This window comes from Neoarius graeffei, chromosome 16, assembly GCF_027579695.1.
Source record: "Neoarius graeffei isolate fNeoGra1 chromosome 16, fNeoGra1.pri, whole genome shotgun sequence".
Taxonomy (NCBI): Eukaryota; Metazoa; Chordata; class Actinopteri; order Siluriformes; family Ariidae; genus Neoarius; species Neoarius graeffei.
In genome coordinates, this window is record NC_083584.1 from 2349708 (window position 1) to 2366465 (window position 16758).

At 45.7% G+C, this 16758-nt stretch overlaps 1 protein-coding gene across 1 annotated transcript in view; it reads right to left on the bottom strand.

Moving 5' to 3' along the window:
• Window positions 1-16758, bottom strand: part of si:dkeyp-113d7.10 (uncharacterized) — a 41186-nt gene that overhangs the window by 8353 nt on the left and 16075 nt on the right. Inside the window, exon 2 of the mRNA XM_060942298.1 lies at window positions 12536-12814. Within this exon, the coding sequence (XP_060798281.1) occupies window positions 12536-12814 (279 nt within the window). The remainder of the gene's footprint in view (window positions 1-12535; window positions 12815-16758) is intronic.

Below are 16758 nucleotides of genomic sequence, written 5' to 3' on the forward strand. Positions count from 1 at the left end.
GTTATATATACACACGTGTATATATTAGTTTGTTTGTTCATTCAGATTAAATATTTCATTATTTATGTAGGTATCATGCCGCCATCTTGTGTCAGAACTACAATTCCCAGGCAACTTCCGCGTGACCTACGTCACGCGTGGGCGGGATCACCTACGTCAGTCCACCATGCACGCATAAATCCAAGCGGAAGCTCCGCCATTTTGTCTCTCGCGTCCGGTTTTCAAGGAGTCTGGACGCATAAAGGGATGCTCTCCACCCAAAAAGACGTCTTCTTTCTTGCAAGATCCATCACTCAGCGCGATTTTCTTTCTTACCCTTGGCAAAGGTAAACTCTAGAGTCGCGCGATCTTTAAACTCAACCTGAGTTACAACCGGTTTACTTGCATTAGAAGTGACGTCACGACTGCAGCCCAGGCAGTTAAAAGTTAAGAAGCGATTGAATCCTTTTTAACTCAAAAGCGCTGTGCATCTTATTCTGATCAGAGACTTTTCCTCACGAACGCTGAGGTTCGGACCAAGAATCCTCTGCTTTCTACGGGAACCACCCAAGTGCTCCACTGGACCCGAAAGTTTCTACGCCTCCATCACGAGCGGCTCACGTGCTCCCACGGCGAGGCCCGAAACTACACCGGCGAATAGTTCTTCATATCTTGCTAAAGGCAGGATTAAGTAAGATTTTGGCATTTGGGCATAATTAGGATAGTCTTAGGAATTTGCTTTTATTTGAAATAGTGTGAATTTAAACCCAGGTTTATCTGTTACACTGTTAGACACGCAGCGTGTTGATTTATTTTGTTCTCATCTCATCTCATTATCTCTAGCTGCTTTATCCTTCTACAGGGTCGCAGGCAAGCTGGAGCCTATCCCAGCTGACTACGGGCGAAAGGCGGGGTACACCCTGGACAAGTCGCCAGGTCATCACAGGGCTGACACATAGACACAGACAACCATTCACACTCACATTCACACCTACGCTCAATTTAGAGTCACCAGTTAACCTAACCTGCATGTCTTTGGACTGTGGGGGAAACCGGAGCACCCGGAGGAAACCCACGCGGACACGGGGAGAACATGCAAACTCCGCACAGAAAGGCCCTCGCCGGCCCCGGGGCTCGAACCCAGGACCTTCTTGCTGTGAGGCGACAGCGCTAACCACTACACCACCGTGCCGCCTTTATTTTGTTCTATGTTCTCTCAATTGTTTAATAGGATGTGCATGCTTCTCTCTGACTAACACTAATTTCCTTATCATGCATTTTGACCTTATCAAGGTTTCAGTGAGTTTGGTAATGTTATGAGTGTGGAATCTTTTTGTTACTGAGAAAACACATGCTCAACAGGCCTGACCAGGCCTGATACACTTTAGACAGCTTCCCTTTGTCTTTAGCAACACGTGCTCAGTAGGCCTCACCAGGCCTAACAAACACACTTTAGCTAGGCCATAGGGCCTTTCACAAACACATACTAGCAACACAAGGCTAATCTAGGCCTCCACCACGTGTAGTTAGCTACACGAGGCTAAACACATGGTCAAGTCCTTCATACACACACAAGCACACATTAGCAACAGAGCTAATCCTTTGTTCTATTTAGATAACATTCTTTTGTTTTAGCTAGCAACAAGCTAGGTCACACACACACAAGCACACATTAGCAACAGAGCTAATCCTTTGTTCTACTTGGATAACATTCCTTTGTTTTAGCTAGCAACAAGCTAGGCCATACACACACACCACACATGTATATACACACCTCACTGCTTGTATATATTGATTTATTATTTTTATCTTTGTTATAATAAATTCATTTATTAAACAAACTGTGTTTATTTGTGTGAACGATATATGAAGTCCCCAATCTTCTCAAAGAATTCAAAAGGTGCATATAAGTTACGTAATATGGTAAGTGATCGTAATAATTTGGAAATATACCATAATCTAGCTGTTTGGTAATTTATCCAGGATTCATGGTATGATTCACTAAATGATTCCCTAAATGATTCATTGAACGATTCACTAAATGATTCACTGAACGATTCACTGAATGATTCAGTTCAAATGAGACTGATTCTATGGTATGATTCAATTCAAATGAGTCAAAGTAAACGATTCAATGGGATTGATTCATTTTAATTATTAACCTTCAAATTTAATGAGACTGATTTAATGAGATTGATCACTTAATTTCAATAATTAACTGATTGCACCCACATTTACATGTACGTTAATATTTGTTTTAATCCAGAATCAGCAATCACTCTGCAGACAAACTTTTAAAGTGATGCTTAAGTGATTGTTTCTGAGGCCATCGACAAAAATCAGTTCTGCTCTGGACTTCATGTAAACACAGAAACTGGGCGTGGACACACACATGCGTGCACGCACTTTTCACTGAACCTCCATTCAATTTTAAATAATCTCTCTCAGATCTGTTCAATCTTCAAAATGTTGTGTATATGTGTGTGTGTGTGTGTGTGTGTGTGTGTGAGAGAGAGAGATCAGTGAGCACTCTGTTTAAAGAGCAGCTCAATCTTCCCAGAATCCTCTGCACCATGCAGCAAGTCTCCATTTTCACCCCCATGGATCTTCCACTGCTTTAAAATCACTCAGACACTGCAGCAACGTCCACAGCCATCAATCATAAACTAATATATAGATTTAGGCACTGCCTAAAAGTGGAGCTCCAATCTGTTTCTGGGTTGTAGAATTTTCTTATATCATAGCCAGTCTCTTTTGTTTTATTTCTTTACTGACTAGCACTGGCCACTAGGCGGTGTGTATGACTGGTAATTACTAACACTGGCCACTAGGCGGTGTGTATGACTGGTAATTACTAACACTGGCCACTAGGCGGTGTGTATGAGTGGTAATTACTAACACTGGCCACTAGGCGGTGTGTATGAGTGGTAATTACTAACACTGGCCACTAGGCGGTGTGTATGACTGGCAATTACTAACACTGGCCACTAGGCGGTGTGTATGACTGGCAATTACTAACACTGGCCACTAGGCGGTGTGTATGAGTGGTAATTACTAACACTGGCCACTAGGCGGTGTGTATGAGTGGTAATTACTAACACTGGCCACTAGGCGGTGTGTATGAGTGGTAATTACTAACACTGGCCACTAGGCGGTGTGTATGAGTGGTAATTACTAACACTGGCCACTAGGCGGTGTGTATGAGTGGTAATTACTAACACTGGCCACTAGGCGGTGTGTATGACTGGCAATTACTAACACTGGCCACTAGGCGGTGTGTATGACGTAATTACTAACACTGACCACTTGGCAGTGTGTATGACTGGCAATTACTAACACTGGCCACTAGGCGGTGTGTATGACGTAATTACTAACACTGACCACTTGGCGGTGTGTATGACTGGTAATTACTAACACTGGCCACTAGGCGGTGTGTATGACTGGCAATTACTAACACTGACCACTAGGCGGTGTGTATCACTACGTTCAGACTGCAACCTGAAATGACCCATATCCGATTTGTTGTGAAATCCAATTTTTTTTGTTAGACCGTTCACATTACCAATTACATGAGACTTGTATGCGATCTCCAATATGAACGGAAAACGACCCAAAAGTGTCCCGCATGCGCAAATTGACACGTAATAAGCACATCTACCTAATACGTAAACAAAACAAAAAAAGCACAGTCTTCAAATTTAATGATTTGTTTGTTTGTTTAATTATCTGGTTAGTGTTAAAGTGTGAGGTCTCGTGTGTGTTTTTGTTTCTGAACTGAAATGAAAACGTGTAGCCTGGTAACGAGGGTTGACTCCTAAATGTCTCTCTAATTTCTATACAAGTGCACGACATGTTACTAGGAAGTAATGGAGTTTTAAACTCTATATAGTGCACTCGAGCTTCAGTAGGCAGTCATTTGGGATACGGCCGCTGTATTACCAAACTCTTAATTCAGGCTTAATAATTTGCACATATTTATTTCGTCATATTAATAAACTTTTTCTACATTTTTATAAATATTTATTTAGATTGTTTATAGCCAGCTGAATTCTGCAACTTCTCTCAGCGCTGGCTCAAGGTGCAGAAACACCAGTGCAGTTTGCTATGGAGATGAGGCGAGACCTGGCGATGTGGTTTTTGTGGCGGCAGCGGAACTCACACAATAATCTGATTAATGTGGGCAGCAGACTAATGAGACCGAAGGTGTCAAATTACTGGAAATTTCCAGAACAATCTTATCTTGTAATACAGGATGGTTTAAGTTATAAATCAGTTATAGAAACTGTTTTATTTAATCAGGCTAACAGATCAACATCCAGGTCCCTACCAAATCCACCATTAGCTTGATCAATTCTATAAAAGTCTATTTAAGGCAAGGCAAGTTTATTTATATAGCACATTTCATACACAATGGCAGTTCAATGTGCTTTACAGAAGTAAAAACAAACAGTAAACAATAGAGGAATAAAATTACATAAAATAATTTTATTTTTATTCTAAAACAATTAAAAGAATTAAAAGAAAATAAGAATTAAACAATAGTAGAAATAAAATAAAATGTAGTAGTTCAAATAGGAGGAGAAAAAAAAAGAAACCAGCAGAATAAAATAGAATAAAGTTAAAGTTAAAGTAAATTTAAAACATGCAGAGAAAGTAAAGATTATAAAAAAATGTAAAGACGACAATATTAATTATCAGAAAGCATCTGAAAACAGCTTGGTCTTTAACCTAGATTTGAAGCTGCCAACAGCAGGAGCATTTTTAATGTCCTCTGGCAGTTGGTTCCATAGCTGTACTGCATAGTAGCTAAAAGCTGCTTCACCATACTTTGTTTTAACAACTGGTTTTGATAGTAAATTTTTCTGTTGCGATCTGGTAGATCTGATTGGGTTAGGCCGCTGCAACATATCAGAGAGGTAATTGGGCCCTGGACCATTTAGAGATTTGTACACCAGCAGCAATGCTTTAAAGTCAATTCTGTAGCTTACTGGAAGCCAGTGAAGGGACCTTAGAATTGGAGTAATGTGCTCTGTTCTTTTTGTTCGTGTGAGAACCCTCGCCGCTGCATTTTGAACCAGCTGAAGTCGTTTGACGTTTTTTTTTGGCAGGCCTGTGAAAAGGCCATTGCAGTAATCAACCCTACTAGAGATGAAGGCATGTATTAGTTTTTCCAGATCATTTTTTGACATAAGTCCTCTTAGTTTGGAAATGTTTTTTAGGTGATAAAATGCCGTTTTAGTGATTGCTTTCATGTGACTGTCAAAGTTTAGCTCGCTGTCAATGAAAACACCAAGATTTTTAACCATTTCTTTAGTTTTAATCCCTTGTGTATCAAGAATAGTGGTAATCCTGAGTCTTTCATCTTTTTTTCCAAATAGAATTACTTCTGTTTTATCTGTGTTCAGCTGAAGAAAATTTTGTGACATCCAGCTGTTGATTTGATCGATACACTGGTAGAGACATTCAAGGGGGGCATAATCATTAGGTGATAGAGCAAAATAAATGTGGGTGTCGTCTACATAGCAGTGATACAAAATTGAATTTTTATTGATAATTTGCCCAAGTGGGAGCATATAAAGGTTGAAAAGTAATGGTCCAAGAATCGACCCCTGGGGGACACCACAGGTCAAGGACATTGACGTTGAGGAACAATTTCCCAGGGTAACAAAGAAGCTTCTATCTTTTAAGTATGATTTTAACCAATTGATAACTTTACCAGTCAACCCAACCCAGTGTTCAAGTCGATATAGCAGTATGTTGTGATCAACAGTATCAAAAGCTGCACTGAGGTCCAGTAATACCAGGACCGATGTTTTGCCTGCATCAGTATTAAGACGTACTGTATGTCATTTATAACTTTAATCAGCGCTGTTTCAGTGTTATGATTGGCACGAAATCCTGACTGAAAATGATCAAAACGGCTGTTTGATATCAAGAAGGCAGTTAATTGATTGAAGACAATTTTTTCAAGGATTTTCCCGATGAATGGTAAATTTGATATTGGCCTGTAGTTATTTAATACTGAAGGATCCAGATTATTTTTTTTAAGTACGGGCTTTACAACGGCTTTTTTTTAGGGACACAGGAACAACGCCAGTCTCTAGGAATGTATTTATAATTTGAAGCACATCTGTAATTATAAGATGAAGAACAGACTTAAATAAGTTGGTGGGCAGAATGTCCAATTAAGATGTTGAGGAACTGAGATTTTGTTCAGTTTTTTCAAGAGTGTCATAATCAATTAAACAAAATTCTGACATTGTGTTGAAGTTATCTGTGTCACTGGTGATTGCACTTTTTCAATTTTTTGCAACTGAGATAAATTATGAGGAATATTCTGCCGTATTTTATCAATTTTACCTTTGAAAAAGGATGCAAACTCATTGCGTTTATTAATTTATTATTTAAATTCAGAAAACTGTACAAATGTTGTTTTCCACCAAAGAGGCGGGATTAGCCAACGCAGAATAGTGACGTTTGTCTCTTGTTGATGACGTGTAGGTCGCATGAATGTGACCTGTCCAGTCAGACTGCAGTCGCATGTGAAAATATCGGATATGCATCGGAATTAGGACCACATATCCAAGCGGTCTGGGTCGCTTGTGAAAAAATCGGAGCTGTCTCATTCAGATTGTCAATAACAAATCGAATACAGGTCGCATATGGGCAAAAAAATCGGATATGGGTCATTTCAGGGTGCAGTCTGAACGTAGTCTATGACTGGCAATTACTAACACTGACCAATAGGCGGTGTGTATGACTGCCAATTACTAACACTGACCACTTGGCGGTGTGTATAACTGGCAATTACTACCACTGGCCACTAGGTAGTGTGTATGACTGGTAATTACTAACACTGACGACTTGGTGGCGTGTATGATGGTAATTACTAACACTGGCCACTAGGCGGTGTGTATAACTGGCAATTACTAACACTGGCCACGAGGCGGCGTGTATAACTGGTAATTACTAACACTGGCCACTAGGTGGTGTGTATGACTGGTAATTACTAACACTGACCACTTGGTGGCGTGTATGATGGTAATTACTAACACTGACCACTTGGCAGTGAGTATGACTGGCAATTACTAACACTGAAACTTGGTGGCATGTATGACTGGTAATTACTTACACTGGCTACTAGGTGGTGTGTATGACTGGGAATTACTAACACTGGCCACTAGGCGGTGTGTATGACTGGTAATTACTAACTGACCACTTGGCAGTGTATGACTGATAATTACTAACACTGGCCACTAGGCGGTGTGTATGACTGGCAATTACTAACACTGGCCACTAGGCGGTGTGTATGACTGGCAATTACTAACACTGACCACTAGGCGGTGTGTATGACTGGCAATTACTAACACTGACCACTAGGCGGTGTGTATGACTGATAATTACTAACACTGGCCACTAGGCGGTGTGTATGACTGGCAATTACTAACACTGGCCACTAGGCGGTGTGTATGACTGGCAATTACTAACACTGACCACTAGGCGGTGTGTATGACTGATAATTACTAACACTGACCACTAGGCGGTGTGTATGACTGGCAATTACTAACACTGGCCACTAGGCGGTGTGTATGAGTGGCAATTACTAACACTGACCACTAGGCGGTGTGTATGACTGGCAATTACTAACTGGCTTCTAGGTGGTGTGTATGAGTGGTAATTACTAACACTGGCCACTAGGCGGTGTGTATGACTGGCAATTACTAACTGGCTACTAGGTGGTGTGTATGACTGGCAATTACTAACACTGGCCACTAGGTGGTGTGTATGACTGGTAATTACTAACACTGGCCACTAGGTGGTGTGTATGACTGGTAATTACTAACACTGACCACTTGGCAGCATGTATGACTGGCAATTACTAACACTAGCCACTAGGTGGTATGACTGGCAATTACTAACCCTGGCCACTAGGCGGTGTGTATGACTGGTAATTACTAACTGACCACTTGGCAGTGTATGACTGATAATTACTAACACTGGCCACTAGGCGGTGTGTATGACTAGCAATTACTGACACTAGCCACTAGGTGGTATGACTGGCAATTACTAACACTGGCCAGTAGGTGGTGTGTATGACTGGTAATTACTAACACTGACCACTTGGCAGTGTGTATGACTGGCAATTACTAACACTAGCCACTAGGTGGTATGACTGGCAATTACTAACCCTGGCCACTAGGCGGTGTGTATGAGTGGTAATTACTAACACTGGCCACTAGGCGGTGTATGAGTGGTAATTACTAACACTGGCCACTAGGCGGTGTGTATGAGTGGTAATTACTAACACTGGCCACTAGGCGGTGTGTATGACTGGCAATTACTAACACTGGCCACTAGGCGGTGTGTATGACTGGCAATTACTAACACTGACCACTAGGCGGTGTGTATGAGTGGCAATTACTAACACTGACCACTAGGCGGTGTGTATGACTGGCAATTACTAACTGGCTTCTAGGTGGTGTGTATGAGTGGTAATTACTAACACTGGCCACTAGGCGGTGTGTATGACTGGCAATTACTAACTGGCTACTAGGCGGTGTGTATGAGTGGTAATTACTAACACTGGCCACTAGGTGGTGTGTATGACTGGTAATTACTAACACTGGCCACTAGGTGGTGTGTATGACTGGCAATTACTAACACTGGCCACTAGGCGGTGTGTATGAGTGGCAATTACTAACACTGACCACTAGGCGGTGTGTATCACTGGCAATTACTAACTGGCTACTAGGTGGTGTGTATGACTAGTAATTACTAACACTGGCCACTAGGCGGTGTGTATGACTGGCAATTACTAACACTGGCCACTAGGCGGTGTGTATGACTGGCAATTACTAACACTGGCCACTAGGCGGTGTGTATGACTGGCAATTACTAACACTGGCCACTAGGTGGTGTGTATGACTGGTAATTACTAACACTGGCCAGTAGGTGGTGTGTATGACTGGCAATTACTAACACTGGCCACTAGGCGGTGTGTATGACTGGTAATTACTAACACTGGCCACTAGGTGGTGTGTATGACTGGCAATTACTAACACTGGCCACTAGGCGGTGTGTATGACTGGCAATTACTAACACTGGCCACTAGGCGGTGTGTATGAGTGGCAATTACTAACACTGGCCACTAGGCGGTGTGTATGACTGGCAATTACTTACACTGGCCACTAGGCGGTGTGTATGACTGGCAATTACTAACACTGACCACTAGTCGGTGTGTATGACTGGCAATTACTAACACTGGCCACTTGGCGGTGTGTATGAGTGGTAATTACTAACAGTGGCCACTAGGCGGTGTGTATGAGTGGTAATTACTAACACTGGCCACTAGGCGGTGTGTATGACTGGCAATTACTAACACTGACCACGAGGTGGTGTGTATGAGTGGTAATTACTAACACTGGCCACTAGGCGGTGTGTATGAGTGGTAATTACTAACACTGGCCACTAGGCGGTGTGTATGACTGGCAATTACTAACTGACCAATTGGCGGTGTGTATGACTGGCAATTACTAACACTGACCACTTGGCGGCGTGTATGACTGGCAATTACTAACACTGGCCACTAGGCGGCGTGTATGACTGGCAATTACTAACACTGGCCACTAGGCGGTGTGTATGACTGGCAATTACTAACACTGGCCACTTGGCGGCATGTATGACTGGCAATTACTAACACTGGCCACTAGGCGGTGTGTATGACTGGCAATTACTAACACTGGCCACTAGGCGGTGTGTATGACTGGCAATTACTAACACTGGCCACTAGGCGGTGTGTATGAGTGGTAATTACTAACACTGGCCACTAGGCAGTGTTTATGAGTGGTAATTACTAACTGGCCACTAGGCAGTGTGTATGACTGGTAATTACTAACACTGGCCACTAGGCGGTGTGTATGACTAGGCAATTACTAACACTGGCCACTAGGCGGTGTGTATGACTGGCAATTACTAACACTGGCCACTAGGCAGTGTTTATGAGTGGTAATTACTAACTGGCCACTAGGCAGTGTGTATGACTAGGCAATTACTAACACTGGCCACTAGGCGGTGTGTATGACTGGCAATTACTAACACTGGCCACTAGGCGGTGTGTATGAGTGGTAATTACTAACACTGGCCACTAGGCGGTGTGTATGAGTGGTAATTACTAACACTGGCCACTAGGTGGTGTGTATGAGTGGTAATTACTAACACTGGCCATTAGGCGGTGTGTATGACTGGCAATTACTAACACTGGCCACTAGGCGGTGTGTATGACTGGCAATTACTAACACTGGCCACTAGGCGGTGTGTATGAGTGGTAATTACTAACACTGGCCACTAGGCAGTGTGTATGAGTGGTAATTACTAACACTGGCCACTAGGCGGTGTGTATGACTGGTAATTACTAACACTGGCCACTAGGCGGTGTGTATGAGTGGTAATTACTAACACTGGCCACTAGGCGGTGTGTATGAGTGGTAATTACTAACACTGGCCACTAGGCGGTGTGTATGACTGGCAATTACTAACACTGGCCACTAGGCGGTGTGTATGAGTGGTAATTACTAACACTGGCCACTAGGCGGTGTGTATGACTGGCAATTACTAACACTGACCACTAGGCGGTGTATGAGTGATGGTACACGTACACACCACAAAAAAAACGACTCGATGGGTTTACCATTTTTTCTTAGGTATGGTGCTCCGCTCGCAGGAGCTCCGCTATCACGTGAAATTAAAGATGTTTTGTCAGAGTAGTTAAAGGTCTCCTTGCATCGTTTTTTCATTAATTTTGCGGTGGTCTCTAGTATGAATGAATGCCCTGTGAGCCGGTTTTGGTGAAAAAAATGCTGTGGTTCTCCTGTTTCAGGCTGTTCTAGTTTGCTGGAGGAGTGGGTGGGGAGAGAACGACAGGATTTCAGCTCTTACTCATTAATATTCATGACATGTAAACATGTTATGATTGGCTAACAGCACTGTGACGCTCCCTCCAGTGGGTCAGAACAAGTGGATGTGGGTGTCTTTGTAAAAACTGTTTTGATTGGCTATTATGGTCTCGACATCGATGTTTTGACCAATAACAATGTAGATAACACGAATTTTACATCACATTCAACGAGATTTAAACGAGACTAAAGATGGCGACTTACAAATAATGTGTAAACATCGTTGGAGTTAATAAAGTTTGAACAGCATGAAGGAACATACCCCAACCCCCTGAAATTAATTAAAAAAATTCTCAACGGATTTGGCATAATATAAAAAGGTCATTTTTTTTATTCAGAAAAAGCGGAAATCCACCGGAAAGCGGAAAACTCTCATCCCTGCCGAGCTCGTGACCATGTCATGCACGCTAACGCGGAGAATATGAACATGCTGTTTTGTAACAAAAACCTTCGAACAAAAAGTTCATGTTTTACTTACAGCTTGTGAGCTGGTGGTCGATCGGCTTGACGGCACAGATCCAAGTATTAAAAACAACCTCGAAGCAAAACCACTACTGAAGGCACTGAAGTTTGAAAAGTCACTGTGGTTGAAATGATCAGAACACAGCACTAACGCTGCATTACACTGCGCTGGTGGTGTTCCAAAGATAAACTCCAACCATTTATTCTTCACCTCTTCTATCTTACAATGTTGCTCCGCTTAGGTTTCATTTCTGTCGGCGGCTCCAGCGGCTCGTAACTCGGGCAGGAGAGGTCCCAGCCTCCCCAAACTTGGCAGCCAGCGACCTCTGCCCTCTCCCCAATGAACTAGCGCTGCCAGGGCAGGGTAGCCCCGCACCTCAGGAAGTAATTCGCCTTGAGGCGAGCCGCGGCGCTCTGCTTAGGTTTCATTTCTGTCAGCGACTCCAGCCCGACTTTGAACGCTCGTAACTCACGCAGGGGAGCTCCCAGACTCCCCAAATATGCAACGTTGATGTGTTACTGCCACAAATAACACAGGCACGAACTTGTTCAGACATGTTTTCAACTTGCTGTTAGGTCCTCTTCGTGAGCTACTGACGAGATGGGCTCTGCTATCTCTCCTCACGCTTAAATCCGAACTTTCTTCCCGTGGACGGTCGCAAGCCAAGGTGGGCGAGGCCATGAATACTAATTTTCGAAGTGACGTAAGGTCGTATGGCTTTTTCTGATCTGCTTGTTTTTCCGACTATTTTCTTTCATAAGCTAATACAGGGAATGGGAGTAGAATTACATTTTCACATGCAGCATGCATATGCAACTCGGAGTGAACTATGGTATTTCAAAAAGAGCCAGTATTAAACGTTTTTGGTGGAAGGGCACCTTTAAGTTTTAAATTATTCCGACCGATGCGTTCTGATTTTTACAGTGGTTCCGTTGTAATGGACCAGAACATCATTAAGCTTGTTAGTGTCTGTGGTGAGTGAACGCAACTCGTACGATTAGTTTGTGCTGCTGATCTGTGAACAGCTGATATAAATCCTGGCACAGGACACACACACACTTTTGACTTTACAATAAATAAATATCAGGCAGATGGAGAGTGGGACAGAGACAGAAACAGGAAATGGGAGCGGAACAGGTACCCTCAGTGTTCTGCGTCTGTTCCGTGGCCCGCTCTTCCTCATCCTTCACTACAGCAGTGCTGTTTGGAGATCCTGCCCTGTCCCCCTGAGACTCATTTATCTCCATATCACCCGCTCCGTTCTCCTCCACCACACCATGCAGCTTCTCCATCAGCTCCTCATTCTCCTGCTCGGTCTTTCTGAGCTCCAAGAGAACATCATCGAAGCTGTCCTCTACGAGCTTACTGAGCTCACACACAGCAAACGCCAGCACACGCTCCATCACCACCTTCAGCTGACCTGCAGGGCCCACACACACACACACACACACACACACACACACACAGTGTTGTGTTAATAACCAGCACAGGTGTAAAATAGCAGACAGTAGACATAAAGAGATGGACGGAGAAACAAGAGTGAAGTAAACAGGAAATAGGCTCAAATACGACCTTGTGCTCGACACACTGAGGGAATTTAGAGAAGTGAAACAATGTTTGGTTAAAACATAAATCCAGTGGAACAGTGAAAACAGAAGAGATTATGTGCTGCATGAACATCTGAACACCACAACACGAGCACATGAAAAATAAAGATGATGATGATGAAGAAAAAGAAGAAGAAAAGAGCCGTTCAAGGGGTGTGGCCACTTTTGTTCATTTCTAATCTCCTAAGCTGCTCAAATAAACACCTGGGCAGGGCGTGGTTCACTCTCTCAGACTATAATGTGCCGTTATCCCAGACAGCAACACGAGGAAAACCCAGAGAGTAACGTGACGTTATCCAGAACAGCAATGTGATGTTATTTAATCCATTTCTGTTTCCAAAACAATAGCATGGCATCATCACAGACAGTAAGGCAAAGTCTTCAGGGAGCATCATGGCGTTCTCTGGGATAAAAACCTCATGTTATCCCAGACAGAATCCTCAAGTTCTCCTGGAAGGTAACGACACCGTCCTGAACAGGAAAGTAACATGACGTTCTCCAGGACAGAAATGAGATGTTCATCCCGGACAGGAACACGCTGTTCACGATGATGTAAACGCACCGTTCCGCTAAACACTGATGTGCTGTTCATGAGAAAGAAACAGCGTTATCCTGCACAGTAGAATACCTCACCCTTTAGAACTCAGAGATTTTCTGACCTTCACCTCGGCTTTGATCATCAGGGATAAAACTCATTTGTTCATATATTTAAAGTCTCATTTCCTGTAAAGCTGATTTGGGAAAACGTCTGCTGTTAGAAACAATAGAAATAAACTGACTTGATTTTTTTCCTCTGATAGTAACCGCACAGCGTTAATTTCCTGAATGATGTTTTTTTATGGTGTGTTTGATCCCACAGAGATCAGGAAGTTAAAAGAAGTTAAATAAATCTATAGTCTGTCTGTCTGTCTGTCTGTCTGTCCACCTGTGCAAATCAACACGGCTGGACGCACACGACTCCAGACTTTGCACACGGATTGGTGACACCACAGAGGGGCCCAAGACAACACTTTCAATTTTCCAAAACATGGGATTAGTGCTAATCCAACACACTATTCGTTTCCCATAGGCTACATGCTCACGCTAACACACTGCGCGCAGCCTCAGCGGGGAATCCCCTCCCCCACTCACCTGAGACTTCTGCTAGGGTCGAGTCTCCGTCACTGAGGAGACGCAGTGAGCGATTTGTGTCATTTTGACACAACACAGTGAAAACATCTGGGCTTACAGGGTGCTACATGTAAATTGCTACATGGTATTAAGATCCGTCATCCAGCTGAAAGCAGTCGATTATTTTACCTCCTTCACTGGTTATGAGAGTACAGTATGAATATGGCGGCAGAAAGTTGGTGAGAGAGCCACGATATAAACTCACCTCCCTGCACATAAAGCTTCAGTTACTATCAGGTGAACTGTCTCTGTGAACCTATGGTTTATACTCCGATGTGCAGACGGAACAGTAACGGCTAACATCATGTCTGACCCCTGACCCCTGAGGTCGACTGCCCAATTCCAAACCCGAGGACCAACCCTGTGAAGAGCACCATTCAGAGGAACTCTGGTTCACAGGCGTTAACGACAAGTAGAAAGAAAAACTTGACCATATTTACCGTCAAGAAGCTGCTGCTGTGGAGCAAGACACACCCCTGGACCGGAGCATAAACAGTGTAGCGAGCATTTCATTGGACGAACAGAATGCCAGTGCAGGATGAGTCACAAAACATGCATTAGATATAAATTAGGTGTTGTGTTTTATTCTGTGTGTGAGAACGCGAGACAGTTCAACAAGGTCCTCCATAAAACATACACTCACACGCACGCTCGCTCTCTCTCTCTCACACGCACGCTCGCTCGCTCTCTCTCACACGCACGCACGCTCGCTCGCTCTCACACGCACGCACGCACGCTCGCTCTCTCTCTCACGCACGCTCGCGCTCTCTCTCACGCACGCTCTCTCTCACGCACGCTCTCTCTCACACGCACGCTCTCTCTCACACGCACGCTCGCTCGCTCTCACACGCACGCTCGCGCTCTCTCACGCACGCTCGCGCTCTCTCTCACGCACGCTCGCGCTCTCTCTCACGCACGCTCGCGCTCTCTCTCACGCACGCTCTCTCTCACACGCACGCTCTCTCTCACACGCACGCTCGCTCGCTCTCACACGCACGCTCGCGCTCTCACACGCACGCTCGCGCTCTCACGCACGCTCGCGCTCTCACGCACGCTCGCTTGCTCTCTCGCACGCTCGCTCGCTCTCTCACGCACACTCTCTCACGCACGCACGCTCGCTCGCTCTCTCTCACGCACGCTCTCTCTCTCTCACGCACGCTCGCTCTCTCTCTCTCACGCACGCTCGCTCTCTCTCTCTCACGCACGCTCGCTCTCTCTCTCTCACGCACGCTCGCTCTCTCTCTCTCACGCACGCTCGCTCTCTCTCTCTCACGCACGCTCGCTCTCTCTCTCTCTCTCACGCACGCTCTCTCTCTCTCTCTCTCTCACGCTCGCTCTCTCTCTCTCACGCACGCACGCTCGCTCTCTCTCACGCACGCTCGCTCTCTCTCTCTCTCGCACGCTCGCTCTCTCTCTCTCTCGCACGCTCGCTCTCTCTCTCTCTCTCGCACGCTCGCTCTCTCTCTCTCTCTCGCACGCTCGCTCTCTCTCTCTCACGCACGCTCGCTCTCTCTCTCTCACGCACGCTCGCTCTCTCTCTCACGCACGCTCGCTCTCTCTCTCTCTCACGCACGCTCGCTCTCTCTCTCTCACGCACGCTCGCTCTCTCACGCACGCTCGCTCTCTCACGCACGCTCGCTCTCTCACGCACGCTCTCTCTCTCACGCACGCTCGCTCGCTCTCTCTCACGCACGCTCGCTCTCTCACGCACGCTCGCTCTCTCACGCACGCTCGCTCTCTCACGCACGCTCGCTCTCTCACGCACGCTCGCTCTCTCACGCACGCTCGCTCTCTCACGCACGCTCGCTCTCTCACGCACGCTCGCTCTCTCACGCACGCTCGCTCTCTCACGCTCGCTCTCTCTCACGCACGCTCGCTCTCTCAGGCACGCTCTCTCTCTCACGCACGCTCGCTCGCTCACGCACGCTCGCTCTCTCACGCACGCTCGCTCGCTCTCTCACGCTCGCTCGCTCGCTCTCTCACGCACGCTCGCTCTCTCACGCACGCTCGCTCTCTCACGCTCGCTCGCTCTCTCACGCTCGCTCGCTCTCTCACGCACGCTCGCTCGCGCACGCTCGCTCGCTCTCTCTCACGCACGCTCGCTCGCTCACTCACGCTCGCTCGCTCTCTCACGCTCGCTCGCTCTCTCACGCACGCTCGCTGGCTCTCTCACGCTCGCTCGCTCTCTCACGCTCGCTCGCTCTCTCACGCTCGCTCGCTCACTCACGCTCGCTCGCTCACTCACGCTCGCTCGCTCTCTCACGCTCGCTCGCTCTCTCACGCTCGCTCGCTCAATCTCTCTCACGCACGCTCGCTCGCTCTCTCACGCTCGCTCGCTCACTCACGCTCGCTCGCTCTCTCACGCTCGCTCGCTCACTCACGCTCGCTCGCTCAATCTCTCTCACGCACGCTCGCTGGCTCTCTCACGCTCGCTCGCTCAATCTCTCTCACGCACGCTCGCTCGCTCTCTCACGCTCGCTCGCTCTCTCACGCTCGCTCGCTCACTCACGCTCGCTCGCTCTCTCACGCTCGCTCGCTCACTCACGCACGCTCGCTCGCTCTCTCTCACGCACGCTCGCTCGCTCTC